The sequence below is a fragment of the Dromaius novaehollandiae genome, chromosome 1 (assembly GCF_036370855.1).
Source record: "Dromaius novaehollandiae isolate bDroNov1 chromosome 1, bDroNov1.hap1, whole genome shotgun sequence".
Taxonomy (NCBI): Eukaryota; Metazoa; Chordata; class Aves; order Casuariiformes; family Dromaiidae; genus Dromaius; species Dromaius novaehollandiae.
The window spans coordinates 44,479,870-44,503,724 of record NC_088098.1 but is presented as its reverse complement, the minus strand read 5'-3'; the positions used below and the strand labels follow the sequence as shown (position 1 = coordinate 44,503,724).

The 23,855-nt window shown below is 35.7% G+C and overlaps 1 protein-coding gene across 3 annotated transcripts in view; it reads right to left on the bottom strand.

The window, feature by feature from the left end:
- Positions 1 to 21,042: 21,042 nt before the first annotated feature.
- Positions 21,043 to 23,855, bottom strand: part of TMTC3 (transmembrane O-mannosyltransferase targeting cadherins 3) — a 36,933-nt gene continuing 34,120 nt past the window's right edge. For all 3 annotated transcript variants that reach the window (XM_026109541.2, XM_026109540.2, XM_026109542.2), the window contains one exon: positions 21,043 to 22,952. In XM_026109541.2, coding sequence (XP_025965326.1) covers positions 22,147 to 22,952 — 806 coding nt within the window. In that variant the 3' untranslated portion in view covers positions 21,043 to 22,146. The remainder of the gene's footprint in view (positions 22,953 to 23,855) is intronic.

The window sequence follows — 23,855 nt, the reverse complement described above, 5'->3', positions numbered from 1 at the left end:
TAGTTATACGGGCTCTCGCAATGCCATGGAGCAGTCATTTAAACCTTTTTGCCTCTCACTTGAGAAAGTGGCCAATGTTCCATGCCTCAGGGCCTGGATCTATGATGAAAAAATTAAACAGTGCTAGGCAATGCTGGCAGGCAGCAGAAGACAAACATCCACACTACTGCTTTCTTAGAAGAGTGCCAAGCTCCATTTTAGACACATTCAGCTAGTCTTCCAAAAAATTCCTAAAAACGGTTTGGGAGTTGGGACTATTGGGAATGGGGCAGGGAGCATTTCCTCTTCACCTTCACAGCTGCAAGGGGTGCTACACAAAGACAAGTCAGCTAGACACACCTATTAAGAATGGCCATTTTATTATTAAAAAGAAAAAAAGCCTAAAAAAAATCTACATAAATTTGAACACAGAAAATAACAAAGCCATAGTTATTACTTCTGTGACACTGTATGGATGTCCCATCCATGGAGATCTTCCAATAGAGATAACTGTTTAAGAAAGTCAGACCAGAATTAAACTTTGGTCTTATTTGAAGCAGAATGGGTTATTTCCCCATAACCTATAGCAGGTCTTGCCTCAGTGTAACAATTCATTAACAGTAAAAGAATTTTGTGAAGAAAATCTAGGAACCTGTAAAACTTTACCTTAACTAGTTTAGATTTAGAAGAGAAACTACTTGCTGTCTTAAATTATAAGCTAACTAACTGCAGTATCTTTTAAAAATTATTAATAGAAAAATTAAAATTATATGTCTTTATCACTGCTTATTCAAGCTCCACATCATTAATGGTAAGTAAGACTCAAGTAAGGTCATTATGTTCCAGACGGTACATTAAACTAAAGGTTGCTGTTGATGCTGTAGCATGGCTTCTTTCTTCCATTCCATTGTTTTGCTACTGCTTATAGCTTTCTAATGAAGACTGACCTCAGTGCTGAAAGTACATGAGCAAAGATTATGCACTACAGTAAATCAGAAATCAGAAAGCCAAAACAGAGAGATTCATTATTCTTCCTTTTCCATGGTCTCATTGAAGATGGAAGGTCTTTTGGGGACTTAGTTATACATAGATAATAACTACCAATATTTTTCATCATTTCAACACTGTAATGAGAACAATCTTGGCTGTATCTTCAGTTTCCTCTAGTGCAGAAACATTGTTTTGCCTCTTGCAGGAGTAATTAATAAATCATCTTTAACATTAGTGTTTTAGCTATTTTTGTTTCATTCAACTAATATACGAAGAAATTCTTTTAATTCTGCTAGGACATAATAGTAATTAAAATTCTTCTTGAACCAGATCCAAAATAGTAATTAAAATTCTTCTTGAACGAGATCCAAGTATTTATATAAAAAATTAGAAAGTCTTTCAGTGTTCTTTGATTTCTTTAGTGCAAATCAATTGCAGTCTCAAATGACCTTCCTATATTTGCACATAGAACACTAACCTTCACATGGGAGTGGTATCAGGCCAGTATTACAAATGCATTCCTTTAAAAATTTGTAAATAAACACTGTAGTAACATTGATTTTCAGAGAAGGGAGGGATAATTAAACACTGGTAAGGCCAATAGCTTTCTCTCTGTCCCACAGTTTTGAAAGTATTATAGGATATCATGGGTTTACCTCAGAAGAAACAGAGCCATCATTTTATGTGACTACTAAAAGCAAAACAAAATAGTCACAGAACAGAACAAAAAGACAAATATATCAGTCTTTTACCTTTATTCAAAGATAGGACCTCATTTATCCATTTAACCATACTTGGTAAATGTTAAGATTTTAATAACCATGATTCTACAGAACCTTCCAAAGAACTACCTCTTAAAACATTCTTTTCTATACATTATAGTATATTTTACATGGTCTTTTTCCCAAGTATTTCTTAATTCTTACAGGTTACCCAACTGACTCCTTTATATTTTCTTCATACTTACATCATGACGCATCATTGCATTTTTCTAGTATATTTAAAATTATTTGATTACTAAGTAAAATTCAATCTAGCCAATGGCCCAAAGCAGTATAACTTAAAAACTCTAGCTTTCCACTTTTGATTGTCTTCAGGAGTAACAGACTACCTCAGACTTCTTTAGAAGAATGTCATCTAAACTAGTGAGGCTGCTACAAACAAAATAACAATTTTCCACTGCAAGAAGAAGATGGGCTTGGCGTTATCAATATATCTTGTGAAATATTGCAAGAGTTTTACTGAATAGCATTGAGAACCCAGGGTGTGTGCCCTTAAACTATACTTTAGTAAAGCACCTTTACAATTCTGATTTATAACTAAAGGATACCTTTCTATGAAGAGAAAAGATAAAGAGGTCCATTCACATACAGAATTTCTATTAGCGATATAAAATTTCATCAGATTGAAAATAGGATTCTGATTTGAAAGAATTTGTTTACTTTTTTGAAAGTACTTTCCATTAAATTAGAAGTTTTTGGCCTTGAATGGCCTCATTAGATGTTCTTGGCTGCTTCCTTGTTAAGAGAATTTGCAAATCCCCCTAGAAGATCTCATTTATTGAGTAATTCACAGGGTCAGTTACAAAACCATTACAAGATTGGTGGCCACGTTGTTTCCAGCAACACAGTTTTTCTGAAAATGCTGCACTTCTACCAAAAATCCTGGCAGATTTTATATATCCCAGTGAGAATTTTGTGCTGACAACCCCCATAATTAATTTAACCAACAAATGTTCATCTGAACAAAACACAATAAGCACTATAAATTGGCTTTTTCAGCAATGCCTTACTTAAGAATATTTATTACTCATTCTACTGTCAAATTACTCCAAATACGACTCTTAGGACTAACATTAATAATTTCACTACTTCATTCATTTCATATAATTAACTCACTTTTTAAACATAAATTTTCTTAAAGGAAGGGTGTTCTGTCTTTAACCAATCTATATACAATTTTTTCTTGTACAAGTGGGTAATTTCTTACAATTGAGAAGACTGCTCAGTCTTCTGTTCTTTCTGTAACTGTATCCTCTACCACTGCAGTCCCATAAGCATCCAGTTTTTCCCACAGCATAAAAGCACTGCAAGAGTTTTCCTTGGGCAAGTCTACTTTGCACACAAAGTGCAGCCCCACAGCTTCTCACAAATCAGCTTCTCACAAACCACACTGACAACAAAATGCACATGCAAGCTCAGATTTAAGCATGCCCTTGGTGCATGAAGGGACTCATGTACCAAATATATCCAACAGGTATACACCTCACGGCGTGACTGCACAGCTTACAAGCCTGGCAGCTGTGTACAGATGTATAGGGCCATTTTGTACAGAAGGCTGATGCAAAAACAGGCAGGAGGCAGTACTGTATTGTATTCACGGCCTTGCCAAAGACCACTCTTACAGAGAAGTACAGACGGCTGTTGGCACTAAGTCTCAAGCAGAGTCACTGGCAATAATGCTTAGCCACCAAGTTCTGCCTCATTCAGATGGACTCTTCAGGCTTCTCAAACAGACTACACCCATCTGATACAGTTAGACTAGAAAATTTCATTGCTTAGACACCTCTCACCAGCCTATCACTGACCCGACCAGGTCCAACCTAACACAGATCAGATGTACTATCTACCTTCTGTACTAGGTTCCCATTAAAAGGTCAGCAATGTTCAGGGGTTCATCATTCTTTTTCTATGGCCTGGGGCAGAACAACTAAAGACTGCCTAATATTCAGAACAAACAACTCTGCTCTTATGGCAAAAGGGAACTGTCATAAGGCAAGATAGGTCCTCTACAATCTACTCAAGTAAGGGATATAAGGAACATACCTGTCAGCTGACCTGAAATCCTGTGGTAAATTCCTCCAGGAGGTAGGAGTTGAACTGAAGTTAAGATTCTCTTATAGAATCACCTGTCTGTTAGTTTATTATTACTATTATTATTTAAACACATCATATTGTTTGACATTGAAAATGAACAGCAATACTTCCAAAGCAAGCTTCTCAACCGTGTTGCTTGTCCTGAAAAGGGAAGGACAAATGAGATAACCATTGCTTGTCAGGTCGTCTAAAGCAATACTGGCAGGCACTAAGATACTACAAGCATATTAGAACTCTTGTCTATGAGTAAACAAGACTATGCATCTTTTTCCAAACTTGTCGTAAAATAATTCCTGAGTCTGGGGAGATAAAAGAGGAAAAAAGTGCATGGATATAGCCAAAATATTTGAAGGCTTAAAAGTCTTAGAAGTTATCACTTGACCCATGGTTCCTGACACCAATAGATAGAAAGCAGAGGTTTTTTCAGAATTTCATATCCTGCTCTTAAAGTCCCTTGTGACTAGAAAAACTCTATCTCCTAAAATTCATTGAACGCGAAAATAACTTTATAACTTCATTTTTAGACAAGTATTAACACAAGTTACAAATCCTGTACATAAATGGAATTCAGTATTGCTCAGCATAAAGAGATAATAATTTCACTCAGTTTCATGCAGTTCACTAGACAGCTTATCAGGGATAAGAGTATGTCTACTGGCAAAGATTCCACCGGGATTTTCATGGAGTGAAGTCATACTAACCTTTTAACCTATTTGACATTAAATACTAGAGAATTTTTAATTTGGTCATATAAAAGAGCAATAAGTAGGAAAAGCAGAGATTGCATCTTCAGTGTTTCCTTGTATTAATCTAAACAATGTCTGCTGTTCATTTTAATAGTCTAAAATCTTATAGACCTAGTATAAAAATGGACTGATATACCACCAGGAGTGCTGGCCTCTAGAAATGTGGGGTAAAAGTTGAATCTAAAATAAACTGAAATAAGCACAGGGATTAGAAAGATATTCTTAGGAGTTTAACTTTTTGCTTACTGTTCTGAAATATATAGTATCAGCAGCATTAATTATTAACAAGCTAACTATAACAAATTGTTAAAAAGACATTTTCAGCAGTCATCTTTCAGGTCAGTTTGGAAAGTATTTCTCAGGTATTTTGGAAAGTATTTCTGAGATTCTCCTTCTAATAGAAGAATCTTTTTTGTTTCCAGGCAGTGGGAGCAGATGGGCTTCTAGTTATACAGAAAACTACTTATAACAGAATTAGAGGTTTTACAAAATTGTCCTTTTAATATTGTCAAAGATCACACCCTCTAAAAGTTGCATCTTATACAGAAGAATTTGTAATTAGGCTCATCAAAATTATATAACCTTCATTACTGCATCACCCTTTAAGAAAAAAATCCCATATCTTCAATATATATATTAGAAAATATACATATTTTTAAAACCTCATGCCAAATTTGTAAATTCATTGCTGACTTCAAATTTGCATTACCAGTATGTGCATAGTCAGATTGTTATAAAGCCACATGAACTTCTCTGAGAATAATGCGTTTTCATCTGTATAACCCATTGTTAAAGATCAAAAAATCCAAACAAACACTGTGATTTAACAGCAGTACAGTTTATATGCATGTGGCAGTTATGAAAAAGGAGATTTAACCCCAGGACTTCCTCTCCTTTCAAGTCTTTTTGATCCAAATCCCACACAGCCTGCTTCCTGCATCTGACTTCCACTTTTCTATATATTTTATGGTTATGTGATTATGCAAATTACCTGAAAATATATATGAAAATATCTTGTATCATTAAAAGAGTGACAAATATCATGAATAACAGGAAGAAATAGCAGAAAAAAAAATTTGCTAAATACTTCTTTTTTTCAAAATTAAATTCCAACTTATTTTTCTGATATATTTTTCCAATTTATTTTCCTGATTTTATTTGCAAAGTTAATTACACAAGAGGAAGAAAAAAACAATTTCTAGTTAGAATGTTTTGGATTTGCTTACATAGCAAAAATTGAGATATCTGTGAGAATTGCCATCATTATGGCCTAAGAAATGTTATTTTTGGAAAAGTCAATTGAATAGAGAATATAGTAAAATAATTTAAATCTACATTAGCAGCACAAAATTCCATTTACTCAAAGTTATGTCTTGCATAATATCTATTCTAAAATATTTTTTATCACTTTAAGTTATATTGGTGCTAAAACCTTAATAAAATATTTTCCATGACCATAGTTTTATATCTATCTCATATACATTTAAGCTCTTTTTCCTAAACCTAAGAAATCTGTTCCTGGATTAATTATTTAAGCATTCATGTCTTCTACATTAAGAACCAACTAATGAGCACTTACGCAAACAGTACTCAGCACAGTTTTCTTTACCAGATCCATATTACATTTCGAAGAAACAAAAAATCTACTCTGGAATACCAGTGACAAGAGGATAAAGTATCACTTTTCTCCACACCTCTCTCATCTATTCCACACTTGGCATAAATCTAATCAGGATACTTTTCTCATATGAGAAATATCTGGGGTCTGAGTTCAAGATGGAATCATTAAGCACTAAACTCACTTAGGTCAGGACCTTTTTTTTTTTTTTTTTTTTTTTTTTTTTTTTGAACAAAATAAATTGGTCCAGCAAGTAGAAGAAGACTGTTCCACGTAAACAAGCTCTCCTCTATGAACATAGAAAAGAATTAGATAGAAACAACAGCAACGCCTTTTTTTTTAAAAAAAAAAGAAAGATAAATAAAGCAGTGTGAAAGATGATTCAAGCTCTCAGACTCCTGTGTAATGTGAACAGGTCCAGTGTCGGGGGAGGGCCATTGACTCATAACGACTTGGATCTCAGCTAAGAGCTAAACTAAATTTCTATTGTTCTTGACAGAATACTGTCGAGAGGAGAATATGAAAAGCATGCCATAAAACACAGCCCCTGTGCAGTCTGGGGGCAGTCTCAAATCAAGAGGTTAGTTTTAAACCTGCAATTTTTGCATTCTGAACAAATCTGTAATCAACAGATTGTTAGACAAAAAAAAAAAACAAAAAAAAGGATTAAAACACTTTTGCTTGATTTATTTTGTGTGCAAGGCCAAATCCACACAATATATTTCAAGACTGGAAAAGGGATTAAGCCTGCACAAGACAACATACTCAAGTGTGCCCATCTGCTGAAAGCTGAGAACCGAGCCCTTCGGTGCCATGATGACTTGGACAGTGTGAATGCTTGGTGATACAAACTAAGACCAACGAGATCTCTACAGGCAGCCACTTTGGATGACCTAAGTGAGAGTCGGGTGTGCTTACTGAAAGCCTCAGCAAGAGATGAGAGCGGAGCAGGGTCACTGAGGCCCTGCAGCGCAGCCTCACCTGCCTCACCCGACACTCAAGCATTGAAGGCCCTGGCAGGTCTGACACACACTGTTCAGAAACAGGCGAAACTACACATCTTCGCGGAGGTCGAAGAGTTTTGAAGGCAGTCCCGTCTTTCCAGAAAGACTAGAAGTGAGAGAAGAAGAAACTCCACAAGTCGTAAACTGCGTGGAAAGAGGAAAAAGAAATGGAAAAAGCTCTAATACCGTAGAAAATAGAAAAAGCTTTTTTTGTTGTTTTCATAACTGTCTGGTAAACTTACTTTGTTAAAGGTAATTCTCAGATTAAGTTATATCTACTTCTAATGATTTGCCAGACAGGCAAAGAAAGCAAAATTCCTATATTATTTCCTTAGAAAACAGAGGTGTGTGACTTGGAATATCAGCACAGCAGAAGAAGATGCAGGATAGCTACCTGCGGTCAGTGAGAAGTAAAATCAAGGAAAAAAAAAACCCAACCATGAGAGAACACTAAGGGATGAGGATTACAACACTCTCCTTGGAGATTTGGATTAAATCCCTACTGCTCAAAAAGAATTTTGTTTAAGCTTGGGCAAAATCCCGCACTGGTATATCATGCTTTGGGATCGGACTAACCTAATTCAGCCATTTCAGAGCACAGCCATAGGAGGTCAGGTCTGGCTGCACCTATCTTCTTGTATATGTGCAAAAACATGCCTGTGAACAAAGCCTTCAGTATTTAAGTGTCAAGCTGCTTTTCCTGAAATAGGAACAGGAGACGCTTTAAAAGACAAATTGTCACTGCCAGAATTTTAATAAAGACAATAAAATACTTATTTAGTATAAATAGAAAAATGTATTTATGCCTCTTGGGTGTTGGAAATCTCAAGGTTGATTCACACCTGGCATTTCAAATGTACAACTTCTGTTTGGATAAAACTGTCAGCCTATAGGAAACAAAGTGATAAATTATCTTAATTAGGTTTACATTTGGATCTCTTCTGAACTGCGCTACGTAAAAATGAAAAATAATTGTGTAAGTACATTCCTAAGCTCTCAGTGCATGCAGAATCAAGAAGAGAAATGGGAGATAGACAAAAAGTTTGGAGAAGGATCAGAACACACTTTCCAAAAATGTGCTAAACAATTAAAAAATACCCTGGAAACTCTTCCAGAAATGTATTTTATTTTTAACCAAATGTTCTCTCAGTTCTTTGGTATTGTTATTGCTTCATTGCTGTCTTTGAATTGCCTTCACTTCCTTTTTTTTGATGAATAAAATATGCATCTGACAGATTTTTTCTCTTTCCTTAAATTTAACAAATAATTTCAAAAAATGATTTTTCCCATGTTTCATGAATCACAGAATAAAGTATGCTTTCCTTTTGTTCGGTATTAGGTATTACATTAATCAATAAAATCATGTTTTAGGAAACAACCCTGTGACTATGTTTAATTTTTTACATTCCTGTAGCTGCATATAAATTTGGAATTATAAATCATATTAAAAAATTAAAGTTCAATAAAAAATAGTGCATTTTCCATTTCTTTTTGATTCACACACAATTTTTCAGTTCATCATTATATATATCATTAATATATACTTTGTTATAGGTATGGTTGTAGCAAACTGCATCTTACTGCTCTGTAAGCTAAAGGACATGGAAAAAAGAAAAGAAGGGAAGCGACTTGCACGTTCTTCTCTAACTTCATAAAACATGCAATACTGATTCACTCCAATCTTCTGGCTTTCACTGCCCTCTTCAATAAATATAAAAAGGCAGTAGTTCCATCTTCAACAAAACTGAATTCCACAGGAAATTTTCAGTTACTCCAATGTACTCTTCCATAGGTTGTACCAACAATTCAGCACATGTAACTACGAATTTCATGCCTAAAGGGACCTGTCTTAACAACATTAAGCTCATGGTTTAAAAATCTCACTGTTTCTTTATTTAACCTGCAGTGGGAGTTCAACAATTTGGAGCAGTAACATGGTAAAATAATTCAGGAAGAAAATCCAGGAAGTTTAGATAACCTATTCTCACTGTTGCATTCAGATTTCAGTAAAATTATAACCACTGAAAACAGGCAATTTTAATATAATCTGACTTTGCGTTGCTCAACGCACAGAAATTTCCCAGGCAAAGTCAGTCAGTTTGCAATAGGCATTATTAGTCTTACAGCAAAACCCAATTTAAACATATGCTCTGAAATAAAAGGAAGATGGGACATAAATTCCCATCATTTCTATCCTTAAGTTGCTCTAAGGAAGCACAAAATCAGAACGGACCTCCAGGATCACAAAATCCAATCTTTTATTGTCTCAGGCAACATTTTATGTATTTTGCTTCAAAGTTGTTCATGTCCTCATGTAATCACACACCCTTTTTCACTTGTTTAGCCTCACATGACAAGCTCTAGCTCCTCGCAGAAGATAAGCCCTCTGCTTTCTTTATTCACCTAGCAGAGATTCTCCATATTTATTTCGGTTAGAATTTATTGATCTTGAACATAGGTGATTAAAATTAAGTAGTATTTCAGATGAGCAACACCAATGTGTTGTGGTAGGTGAAATCTCCATTTTACTGGAGATACCTTTTCAACACAGTTGCCTTATTTTCTGGCTACATGACTTCGATAGTTTATAATCCTATTGTTAAGTAGGGCAGCCAAGTGCATTTCCACTTCAGTTCTTTCCAAACTGTGTTCAACAGAAGACAATCATACCAGTCCCAGAGTATGTCACCTTGTATTATCTATGACTGAATTTCATGCCGTTTCTACTAATCCAGTCCTCACAGCTACCAAGTTACTTTTACACTACATCCTCCCTTGTGTTGACAGTATTTACAGCTTCGCATTACCAAAAAAAAATGCAATCAACATTTTCATAATGTTTCTGCCAATGTCGTTACTGATAAGATTAAACAAGTCCAGTGCCAAGACTTCAGGTTCTTTTAGGAACATCACTAGTAACCTCTGTGTCACCTGCTATTCTAGTGCTACCTGTTGCTGTTTCCCCTTTGGATAGCTTTTCACTCACCCTCCAATAACTCTCTTAATTCTTGTCATCCCTAGTTTAACTAACAGCTAATTCACAGCTGAATTTCAGGAAGACGATATCAAGTGTTCTTCATGTGTTATATATAAAATATATAGAACACTATAAAATAGCATCTCGACTTACCTTTAGAGAACTTTGTTGCATTTTATTTCCATCTGTCTCTATATCTAATTTATTCTTTTGTCTTAGTACATCTGTGCAAAATTTGCCCTTTGCAAATCCAGACCCCAGTAATAGACCTACTTTATCTTTCCATTTAATTCAAAATAAATCAGTTTGTAGGTTTTCTTATTTGAAAAGCTATTTTCCACAGCCAGATCCTCTCAAATACCCTATTACTTAACAAAAGTAATTTTAATTAATGTCACCTTTTGCAGGTTTGCAGCCTATTTGATCAACAATTTGCTGGCTAGCATATATATAGATATCCTGGCCTTACCATATTATTAGTATTTGTTCTGTCCAAAAGGATTAGGAAAAGATTTTCATCTGTTTTTAAATCCAAAACTGAGGTTACAATAGGTTCTTGCTTATTCTACATTATTCCAATCAAAGCTTTTCTGCTTTTTTCTTCTAATGATTCTGAAGGTAAGAAAAATATTTCTTATAGCATGGGTCAGACTAAAAGTCCATTTATCTTGGTATGCTGTCTCTGACCATGTCTAACGCCAATTGCTTTAGGGAAAAGTTTAGGAACAAGTTTAGGAATAGGGCAAGTACACAGTGTTTTTTCTCTCAGTATATCCTACCAGATTTTGGTATTTTCCAGCCAAGGAACTTCCTAAACCAGAGGATACATGTATTCCTTTGTGTTTAATAGTATTCCATATATCTCTTTCATTAATGTAGCCAATTGGGATCTTCTATTCTTGAGCAGCCACAACATCTTGCAACGAGCTATATAAATTAACTGTGTATTGTGTGAAAACATTCTTTTTTTTTTTTAAAATCAAAAAAGTCTTCATTAATGTCCCCTAGTCAGGTATTATGAGAAATACAAAAAAAAAAAAAAAATCATTTCCTATTCACCTTCTCTGTATATTTCATGATTCTTCCCTCTCTCCCTTCCAAACTCAAAAAACCTTTTCTTAAATAATGTATACACTTCTTGATGCCCTTCACAGTATCTTTTTGAATTCTGCTATACATGTTTTTTGAGACAAAGGGACTAAATTTCTAAATGAACTTCAGTATACTGATTTATACAGTGATATAATGAATTAAAGATTTTTAGCTCTTTTACTAATAATTTCTACAATTTTATTTGGCATTTTGACTGCTGCTGCACACTGAGCCTATTTTTTTCATAGAAATACAGCACTAACTTGCAAGATATATTTCCTGAGTGGTAACAGATGATTTAGAATCCATCATTCCACATTTACAAAGAGGGCTTTTTCCTCTCTGTGAATACTGCTTTTCATTTCTTGATATTTAGTTCAACCTGATATTTTATCTCAAATTCATTTAATATCATGACATCTTTCAACTTTAAATATCTTCACTGAACACCATTCACTCTTAGCAGCACTTCAGAAGGCACACTGTTTTCCAGGTTGTTTGTAAACGTGTTGAAGAGATCAGCAAAGATCCCAGTGGGATTTCACTGAAAGCATGTCCACTGTGAAAGCTTCCTATTTATTTTTATTCCATATTCCATATTTTTCAAACAGTTTCGAACTCATAATAGGATCTTCCTCTCTATTTCACAGTAATTTGGCACTTTAAGGGACTTATTTAATAACTTTACAGATTTTGACTCAGACAAGTTCTCTTTACTTCTGCTGTTCCTCCTAATTTGTTTTTATCCATCAGCACATGAAAAATGGTGTTCCCCTAACAACTGTCCTTTCCAAACTACATGTATTCAACATCTGTGTTCCAGACCTTCTTGCTTATTTTATTATTTCCAATAGAAGTTTTGTTCTCACATATTTCTAGTTATATAAACAAACATTTTAGATTGTACATTATTCTCCCCAAACTTCTCAGAAATTATACTGATCATTCACAAATGTGAACACTGAGAAAGACAGCCATGTATAGAAGCATTCAAGAAAGGTGAATCATGACGAGATGATAATCCCAGGTTTATGGAATGCAATACGCAAAGTAATGGTAAGATGCTTGTTTCTGCATGGAATAATGCAAACAGAATCACAGAACAGAATTAATGAGAGCTGGAAGGGACCTTTGGAGCTCGTCTGGCCTGACTCCCTGCTCAAAGCAAGGCTAACTTCCAAGTTAGATTAGGCTGTTAGGGCTATGTCCAGGCAAGTTTTGAATTATCCAGGGGATGGATATCCCACAACCTGTCTGCACAATTTTAATGGTTGACTCTTCTTACCACGAAGAATTTTTTTTCTTACATTTAATAAGAATTTCCCTTGTTGCAGCTTGTGTCCATTACCTCTCATCCATTCACTGTGCATCTCTGAGAAGAATCTGGCTCCACCTTCACTGCAACCATCTACAGAGAGCTGGAGACTGTAGTAAGATGTCCTCGTAATCTTCTCTTCTTAAAAAGCTCCGTTCCCTCAGCCTCTCTTCACACATCATATGCTACAGCCCCTGACCAGCTTGGATACACTGCAGAATTCCCATACTAGATTAGACTGTAGTCCATTTAACCCAGTTTCAGTCTCCAAAAGTGAAAGCTTAGAAAAAGGGAAAAGTGAAAAGCAAGCTGGGCATGATACATCTCTAGTGTTATACTCACAGTCCCAGACATCTGTGGGGTAAACACTTCTTGACCCACTGATTGCATTTTTGTGTTTAAGAATTTAGGATGTTGAAGAATTGGGATGTTTTTTTCCTTAAACATTTCCAATCACGTAGTATCTGCAATATTCTAATGCTGCTTGCACAGCACTTTTACTGTTTGGTGTGATTCTACCTACAGACTTTGCAGGAGGTATGTATAATAACCCTAACTTAAAAGTAAAGTTTTGTAAGAGTGGGATTTGACAGTGACATTTAAAAACAAATTAGTATTTTCCCTCTGATTATCCAGTTGCAGAGAATAACAAATTCTTAGGAGGAAAACTATGTACAGGGAGGGATGCTAACAAACAATATCCCGAAGAACGTGATATTTCTGTAGCATCAAGGAGCTCTGTAAGAACCTAGATGCATTATCTCTAGTCCCTAGTCCCTGATATATAATGGAAACGTGTGTGTGTGTGTGTGTGTGTGTGTGTGTGTGTGTGTGTGTGTGTGTGTGTGTGGTTTAGATCATCACATACTTCCATGATGATAAGTTTCTCAGGTCAGAGGTTGTATCTTCTAGTGGTGTTATTTAGAGCACTGCAATTTATCTTGCCACATAGAGAACATGAGTTGAAGTGCTGCTTAAAATTTATAATGTTATGGTCTAAACCGTAGCAAAGTTACTATAGTACTTCAAGGAAAATTAACTTTAAATAGCTAAATGCAGGACAGAAATACGGGGCAACGTTAGCTAATTCCATCCTTGTCCATACATTGGCTGCTTTTGATATAATCAGGGTCTTCTTGAAATCTTCTAGTTTAGCTTATGTGACTATACCTCTGCTCCTCCTTTCAACAAGGTACTCACCAAGAGGTCAAGTACAAAGATACCAGCCTCCACTTCTGAAGCAGTAACAGGACTGGTGATGAACAACAGTTTGAACAGTCGCTATCCCTGGAAGCAGGCACCACTGCCCTCTCAAAATGCTGCCAGACCTTGAGTGGTTAAAAAGACCCCAAGCACATGATATAACATGGCAAAAATCAGTTATACATGATTATGCTCTGCATGTTAAACAATCCTGTGGACTTATTTATGCAGGCTGATCCTTTGTGTGATTTACGCAACTGATCCATAGTATGTAATAACCTGAAAACGTAACTCAGTCACTGGGGCCTGTAGGTATTTTTGCTGCACTGCTGGTCTGAATAGCAATAATAAAATTGTTTGTAATAATCGAGTGAAATGAGTGGTCTTCCTAGTGGATGTTGAAATAATTGTATTCCAGTTCCTGGTCGGAGGTTCCAAAGTTCTTCTTTACCTTAAGCAAAGACTTACATATATGACATATATTTCATTTGTATGCATAGATAGATAGATAAATAGATTTAAGCAGGGATACAGAAAGCAGAACAATGAAGGTGCTTATTAGTAATACATATATAGACTTCAAATACTTCAGTTAGCTCCTTTTCTTTTTCCTCTTTAAAGCCTTCTGTCTTAAAACAATGGAAGTGTGGGAAAATACCAGTGCCATAGAAACAAAAGAACACAAAAGAACAAAGGAAAGCAAACTTAAAAATATTCAAGAAATAAACAGTCTGTGTTAATCAAATTCAATCTAACTTTCAACCCCTTTATGCCAACTCCCCTAGAACTGAAGAAAGAAGGGCATACTAGTAGAAACAACCATCTGAAATGGTTAGTAAACTCCGAAGTTGAGACTCTCAGTAACTGAAGAATTAAAGTTTGCTATATTTTTTTATTCATCACAAGGATCTTAAGATTCCAAGATACTAGTCTGAAATAACAAGGTTTATTTGTTGTTTTGTTATTAATTTTTAAAACAAAAATCTAGATGTCATCCTGTATTTCAGTTGCCTTGTATGTTTTATGTTTTTTCTTTCACTACAATCAGAGTTTGTTTTCAGTGTTCATAACTGAAGGATCATTTGCCAATTTTGTACTCATGTTTCAACAAAAAGCTGTTATTTAGAGTAAAAGGACTTTCAGATGGATAAAGAGGAAGAATAAAATGAAAGAATAAGATGAGGCGAAGTCCAAAGATAATCAAAGGGTGAAGGAAGTCAATGGAAAGAGGGTTCCTTTTGTAATTTCATCACAAGATAAACCAGTGCAAATAAAATTAGAAAATGCTTTTACATTTTGTTTTGTGTATATTGATCAGAATGAAATTATTCCAAAACTTATTTATGGTATTTTTGCTTTTTGTGAATATTCTACCAAATTAGTTCTTCTGCAATGTCTTTGAAACAGTTGAAGGAAAGGTAAATTTAAGCACAAATATTTGCACTATAAACTTCATTGGCTATATTCATCTGAGTGAGAAGCAGAAATATAGTATGATTCATCCAAATAATACTCATCGATGCAGTTCATACTTTGACTTCATACAAATCAACTCATAAAAAACATATGACAAAACACTGCTCCATTCAGTTTCTTCTATGCTTCAGCACAGCATTTAAATTTCTTGAGTATTAAGCTTTCACATACCTTTGATTGTCTCTGCAATCGTCATTCTGGAAATGTGTTAAATGCTTAGACCTGTTTAAAACTGTTCAGGAGAACAGATACAGTGTTCAGAAGCTCCTTTTAAACTTCTTTTATCAATTGCTTGCTTTAGTTTGCTAACTGAGTAAGACCATATTTTTGCACACTTCCAAGTACAGCAGTGATTACATGTCTTCTACCTCACTGGATTTTGGTAACACTGAAATGTTTCATATAATTTGGCTTCCCTCACTTCTACCACTCTCTACAACTCTCTCGTGCACAATAAAATCATGCCATCTTTTTCTGCTAATGAGAAGGCACCCATTTTAACATCTGCAAACTGATATAGTCAGACATGACTTCGGCCACTCTTGTAGATGACAAGAGCAGTTCACCCTGTAATGATGCATAAATAGTGGAAAAGCTGATGTACAATCACTGTCGAACAACCAAGCAGGCTCCATTATTCAACTTAAGGCTGAGGAAGGCTAACAACTAATCCCATTCTGTAAGGATCAGTTGTCACGACACCATTTCAGTTTTTAGTATTGGTGAGTTAGCACCACGGCATAGCGCTTTGAGGATGATCACGTACAACCAAAATATAGGGCTGGGTTAACAATTACAACTGAAATAAAGGTGAGAACATGCTCAAGATGGTATTTTAAAAATCAAAATTTATTACTTCTACTTTTGGTAAAACATCCTGTAATTGTTGTATTTTCCTCCCCCACCTACTCTCATTGTGTGTGGATGAATACATGTATAATTAAAAATACCTTACTACGTGTATTTCAAAAGACAATACCCTAACAACTAGACATAAGGAGCAAACATATATGCTGAATAGGTGTAGGAAATATGAAAAACTTGCTTTATTTTAATGCTCACGTTTTATTCTAATGTTCACCTTTTATTCTATCTGGAAACCTTTAGGCTTCACATCCATAAGAGAGTTGCAGCTTAGAAAAGACACACAATTCATAACATCATAAGAAGCTTGTAAATTGTAGAAGCATATCACTCCCCACAATTATTCGTACTTTTGACCTACCAGTAACCAAAATTTCTGTGAGAATGGCTATTTCACTCATTAGCATATATAAAACTTTCCACAATGTCAAGACAGTCTCATGCAAGGCCACCCCCCCATACACACACTCACACTGTATCCCAGTTAGTATTTCATTTCCACCTCTGTTTCTGTCCAGAGCCAGTAAAAGATTAAGCTCACCCAAATAAGTATGAAACCTCTAAACTCATTGTAAAGAATAACAACATGGATAATTAACAAGACTATTTACAATTTTGTAAGCACAGTTGACAACACAAGCTGATTTTTTTTCCTACATTTTTTTGCTGGCATATTTCTCATGCTAGTAAAGATGTAGGAGATAACACCTTTTTCATTATGCTGGGGTCTATTAATACTATATTATTATTTTGTTTTAAACAGAATTCCTTACTTCAGAGTACGTCATATCTATAAAGACAAGTTTTCTTCCTGGCAGTCTTTGAAGTGAAGATACTGCCCTGGGAAGATTAAACATGTTTTTCTGCAAGTATTTCCTATCCCATTTACGCAGAAGCATTTTTTTGTTTTATTTTGAGAGAGAGGGAGAGAGAGGCAGAAGTGTGTATTGAATTTCTTCTGGTATTTTGCAAAGGAGACATTCTGCATGTGGGGCCACTGATTTGTAGAAAGGCATTAAAATATATAAAATGCAGAAATAAGTTTCTAGTTTTGAAAGAATACCAGTTACACTAACACTCAATGAAATGATGAATAAATAACATGGGATTTGGTTTACTAAGAAAAAAAAAAGCCTAGATATGTTACTTTGACCATAGACAGGAATCTTAACCTTTTCACAAGCTGAGCCTATTGCAGGTTTGGGGGACACAGATTCCACTTGCTCAGTTGAAACACCACCTGAAGAGTGGTAACAGCTCTGTATGGAGAGCAACTGTGAAGTGAAGGAGGGGTGGAAGGAGAGGTGTTTTCTAGTCTTTCCTTTCTCAAACTTTTTGTCTAAGCAGAGCAGGATTCCTAGGCTGAAATTCAGAGAAGCATAACTTTGATTACATGGTAGTACTGAAGCAGATCTTTACAGCAGTAACAAGTTCTGCTGCAATCCCATACATTTTGCAAGGCAGAGCTGGATTACAGAGCCTCTGGAAGGAAGAGCCCCAGCAACATACTCTCCCCCAAACTGGGACTCTTCCTTGTGCCTTCATGGGATTCAAAGCTTGCACGAGTGGCAGCTGCTTGCTTCCTGGAGTTGTTGTGATCTCCATAAGGTCTTTCCAAATGGAACTTCAGGAAGAAACAAATGCCACAACCCTGCACGGTCCCTGCAAAGCTCCAAACCCTGAAAGCAGGAACTTGAGCCGCTTTACAGTTACAAGGTGCAGCTTGATCTTGCAAAACCTAATCTGGCAGCTAAGCAGCAGCAGAGTTGACTACCGAGCCTGAAAAGTTGCCCTCAGCGCCTCTTAGCCATGGAGTGCTCTGCAGCTGTGAGGAAGGGGGAACCTGAGGAGAGGTTGCACAAACACAGCATCAAAATGTTTCAGCAGATTTTAGGAGAAAGGAGAGTGTTTACTTTATGCAACTGACAACTTGCTCTGTTCGAGAGGTGACATTGCTTGAGGTTCAGTGCTTTGTTCTGAAGCCCCATTAAACACTAGGTTGCCTCAGAATCACACAGGCCTGTGGTTCACCTAGTTGTGGTGAAGGGAGAAAAACTAAGCAATAAATCACACTTTTGTCAGGGATTTACATGCACTTAGGGGGAAATAGAGGGACGTGGTCACAATACTGTCATAGCTCCAGGAAAAAACAAACAAAAAAATGTGTGCAGTTTTTGCACCCTATTGAACACACCCATAGAACAAACCTGGCCCGTCTCCTATTTGGGTAGGAGGATTTTCTGAGCCTGCGTGCTTTATGCCTGAGAGCCAGTGGGGAGCGGGGGCCTGGCTGAGAAGTACCTGCAGGTTCTCCAGCCCCACTGGCATCATGTCACTGGTAGAAGTTAAGACCCACTTGCTTAAGATTTCAGCATGTCATTTTCCTTTTCAGTATAGTGAAATTGCACTTATGTTCCAAAATAAGGCACAGGTCAATAACTTAATTTTAACCTTGCAACTGAGCAGAAGTCAAGCTTCCTATATCCTTCCGATTACACTCTGGCAACACATGCATACCACGTTTGCTCATTTTATTCATATGTTACCCTTCACCCACAGCAAATTGTTCCTCTATATATTTACCTGTATCTCGACTCTAGCTGTTTCAGTATTCTCTGCTCAAGGTGTACACTGCACTGCAAATTGGAAAGAATTTCCCTCCTTCCTGACTCAAATCTCTGACAGTTTGTACATGAAAGTTTGTAGGCAAAGGTTTCTATTCTTTGTCATACCCGCTTTTACTATTTCTCTCCCCAACTGGGAGAAAAAAATCATATCTGAATGAATATACAATGGTTTTAGCTGGATGTAATACAAAGAATAACACTTAGAACACAAAAAAACCTTAAAAAAACAAAGTCCCAGGATATTTCATGTGCAAACAGAAAAAAACAAAACAAAACCTCTATACTAGATAGTATATACTATACTAATATAGATTAGCCTACAATTCCACCTTACCTTCTGCAACTGCACTACTCATTAGTCATCCAGCTGTCTCAACTGTATACATGCATATGTAATTAATGCTTATGCATGTTCACCTGTTTATGCATATACTCAGCTGCAAAAGATCCAACAATGAATCTGAGACAAGTGCATGGTTTTATACTGAAATTACATGAAGAAATAAAATGTGCATAAAGTTTAGTATGCTTATTGTAGTTGTACATATAAGTTTGAATAACTTCCTTAGGCAAAGTTGACAGAAGGCATTTCTTCAGGTTTCTTCAGCAACCACAGCAACTGTATTTGAGAAGAGGGTTTTAAATTATTTTAGTATGCTTTTCCTATCCTTGGAAATCCCAAATTCTCAAGTATTAGCAAAACTGGGGGTTCTGAAAAGAGATGACATTTATAGTGTCCTTGTACATGGGGATGGTGGGGAAGAGGAGTAAAGAGAATAAATTGTGTCAAAAGGCAAAAATGCTTGTCAATTATTCTCTCTCCATTCTATCTGCAAGTAAATGAAGCCAAAGTTATTTTTTCCTTCAGTTTTTCATGAAAAAAGGCTATTTTGATTATTTTTTCAGAAGTGATACCACTTACATTTACTACACCATTTTTCCTGTGAGAGTTTAACTTAAAAATTGTTGACACATCACAATGGGGTAAATAGAAATCAGCACACTGACATCAGTCAAAATACTAAAATTGCTTAAAAAAACCAAAAAACCCACATTGCACAGTACCTGCTAATGGCCTGAAAGACATATTCCTAACATACTTCAGTTTACAATGATTGAAGATTTTAGTTAAAACTGGTGGCACCTCTTAGTTTGAATAAATCTAAATAATTTTTGGTAGTCCCTCAAGAGCAGCTATTTGGAAGGTCAAGACCAGAGCAGAGTGAGAGTAATTATTTTTTTAAAGCATTCTTGCCTGCCCTGGCACAACTGCACAAGTTGAAAGTATGCCCTTTTTTTAACTCTTGATTACCCAGACTCAGTGAAATGAAAGTGGTATGGGCAACTGCAATTTAGAAGCTCTTGTATTTAAAAAAGAAAGCAGAATTCTGGCTTGCTTAGTCAGCTAGAAACTACCTTTTCTACTACTTAGTTCCTCCCACTTTCAAATGAATGTTCCTTTGTATCGCCCAGGAATATGACTCACTCATTTGTAAAGCAAAGGTTAGGCAGTAGTTGGAATATGCAAGTTAGTGTTTCTGTACCACTCTGTATTTTAGCTTTAAGTATCTGACAGTTATTCACAGCCAAGATGAAGCAGTGATTTTCAAGGTGTGGTCAATAAATCACTGGTGCTACAGAGCACTTAAAAGTTATGTACAAAGAACTGCTGGACACCGGGTACCTGTTCTTGTCTGTAGCTGTCAAATCGTATTTAAAAAACAAAACAACTCCCTCCCCCCAACACATTTCCCCTTGTTACTACCATATAAGCAATTGTTGTGGTAACATCACAGATTATGTATAATAAAGAAAAGGCCTCTGCAAAACCTTCAAACATTTAAGATTCCCTCCCACAAAGATAAATATTACTTCCCACAGCTAGATTACAGCCTGAGGCAGAAAACTGAGCAGTTACAGAAAGGATCACGGTAGCAGGGTTGCTAAGGAATACTTCTGAATCTTGAAATAAGACAAAAACATAAGAGATTAAGAGTTAGATTTAAGGATTAATTAAATCATTACTGAGCCTGACTCATATTTCTTTTCTTCCTCATAGTTGATGAAAACATCAGCTTTAATAATAGGTTATATATTTTTAAAAAATACATGCATTGCACAAGGATAAAAGCAACACAGATTTAAAAAAAATTAATTTCATGTAAGAAACTAAAATGATGCATTAGTGGAAAAGTGTAAATGGAAATATTTTAGTAGTCAGAATAAATATTTAATAAAAACAGATACCCTCAACAAAATACAAAAACAACAGAACTTGGTATTTGGAAGTGTATTATCCACATTTCCTCATATTAAACTGCTAAATTCGATGACTTAATTATCATCAGACTGCCCTCAGCAATGGCTAATCATTATTTAAATTAGTTGTGTGAAAAGTCATGAGACCAAAAATACCGTTCCAATGACTGAAATAGTAAAACCAGTTTACTATACACAAGGAATAATTTACTACACCAGGGAGTCAATCCACAGTCATCAATACAAAGTCAACAAGGACTACTGCATAGCATACTGATTACTGTACCAAAAGTGCATTTTTCAGCATCCAATGGACTGCGGAAAGAGTGGTAAAACTGCCCATTGTTTACATAATTTTTAAAAACAACCAGATGATTGACAGTTGAAGAAAAACACACACTTCTTTTAAAAGTAAAAGCATAGTCTAAAGATCTTAAGAGCACCATAAGATTTCTATCAGATAAAACAGTACAAACCATTAGCATTGTAAGTAAAGAGCAAATAAAAGGTTATATTATATCATCCCGTATTTAGAACACAACTGAAATAATTTTAGTGTGCTGTTACATCATCCTATGGTCTAACACACATATACTATAACCAGTGGTATTTTATTGACTTTTTGCTAAGCTATGAAAACAAATAATGCAAAGAAAATGCTTTTCATGTATAACAGAGGTCTAGAAAGATTTACACTGCTGATGTGTAAACTGAAATGTAGAAAATACAAACAGGTTTATGTGGGGAAAAGCAGCAGCATCTGGTTTAATCCACTAACTTTCAATTCAGCTCTTTCACTGATTTGTTGAAAGCATTGTTACTGAATATCCCTGGCTACCAATAATTTTTAATATTAGAGTTCCACTTTCTCACTATTGAAAGTTTCTGCACTTATATTATTCTCAACCCTTTATCCTTCTATCCCCATCCATCTCCCAGATTTAAAAGTTGCAGTTTTCTCACATAAAGCACTGTAGAACTGCTTTTTGCTGCTTAAGTGATATGCAGTTGCCATTATTACTGTTTTCAAAGCACTGAGTCCACTTTCCAGTTGGACCACATATTAAACAATAATTAAAAAATAGTACTCTCTCCCTACTCTGTTGTGACATGATAAAGGCTATTCACCATTCAGTATACGTTCAATCTCTTCTAGTCTTTTCAAAGCAGCAACTCTTTTCTTCTCAATGTCTTTGATTTCTTTTGTAGATTTTTTGGGAGTCTCTTTGTCCATGTTGTTTTTCTCTGTTTGTTTCTTATTTTTTAACTGCCCTTTAACTGTTGTTTGGGTGGTTTTCTTCTCATTTTTTACTTCTTTCAAATTTTCAAATGATTTTTTTTTTCCTTCTGCAGCTGCAATCCGATCTGCCGGAAGTGATGACTGCTCCGCAGCACTGAGTGATGCAATTTTACTTCTGACTATGTTTAGGTGACGCTGAATATATTCCTCATGAGGTGCCAACGCTAGAGTTTCAACCAAACATTTTTCTGCTTTCTTTAAGTCTCGCTCTTCAAAGTAAACCACACAAAGATTATGTTTTCCTTGTACATTGTTAGGATCCAGTTCCAGAATTTTTTCAAAACACATTTTTGCACCACTTATATCTTTCTTTTGGTTCATTAAAATATCTCCTTTTAAAATCAGACCTTTGGTATGATCAGGGTAATATCTTAGTAGGTCTTCCAGGATGGGCAATGCCATCAATTCTTTTGCCGTCTGAGAATAAAGCAGTGCCAAATTGAACAAAGCACTTCGGAAGTTTGGCTGTAACCTTATCGCTTTCTTCATCCAAGCCTCTGCTTCCGTATCTTTTTTGTCATCCATTGCCAGCATACCCAAATTGAAATAGCCATTTGCATCCTGTGGTTCTTCTTTCACATAATTTAAAAGTCTTTGTTTAGCTTCAGGTCTAAGCCGAGCATCACCTAAATGACAGGAAAGTACAGATTTATTTCTGAAGAATTTTTAGACCAGGCCTGTCAAATGCAAGGGTTTATGCAAATTAAAATGAAACTTATTTAGTACAACTGTAGAAGGGAAAGGGTTTAAAAACACTACTTTTTCTTTTTGCTGAGTAACAGCGTTTTATAAGGATGTATGTCTCTTCTTTACAGAACAAAACTAGTTACACTTGACTTATAGCCAAAGTCAGCATCATTACCCTATTATTTCTTGAATTGTATTTAGCTGTTATAAAATACAAATGCAAATAAAGGTGTCTCCACAAGCTTAAGACAGATTATTTTCACGTATGATTAAGCAACTGGAATGGAGAAAAGACATGTTGTTTTGACAAATCATCTCTCACAGAGGCAAACTTAGAGTGGAAGACCTCATTTTGTTAAAGATATATTGATAGATTTTAAAGCCAGAGATCACATAGGATCAGATTTAGCCAGGCTAAATGTTTTCTAAAACCAATGACAATAAACTCAAATATTTCCCTTTGTTTTTCGAGGCAAAATAACATAACAACCCCCCCCCCCCCCAAATACCCACCACCACCCTACCGAAAAGTAATCCTATCTGATTTTCCTAGGAGTCCCAGCTTGTAGTCTGTCCTACCTTTTATAAACACTCAGTGAACTCATCTTTGTAAGAAGGCAAAGCCTCACTGAAGGATGGGGGAGCAGGGTGCTGACTTTAGCTTTCTTCTTTCACCTCCTGAAACAGTGCTGCACCCTCTAGTATGAGTAACTGAATATGAGATAGCTAACACTTCTGCTTGTCTGAAGCCCCTGATCAAGGGTTTTCTTGTATTACATAACTTGTAGCACGAAGACAAGAGATAAATAACAAACCATTTGCATCACAGCTCCAATCAAACC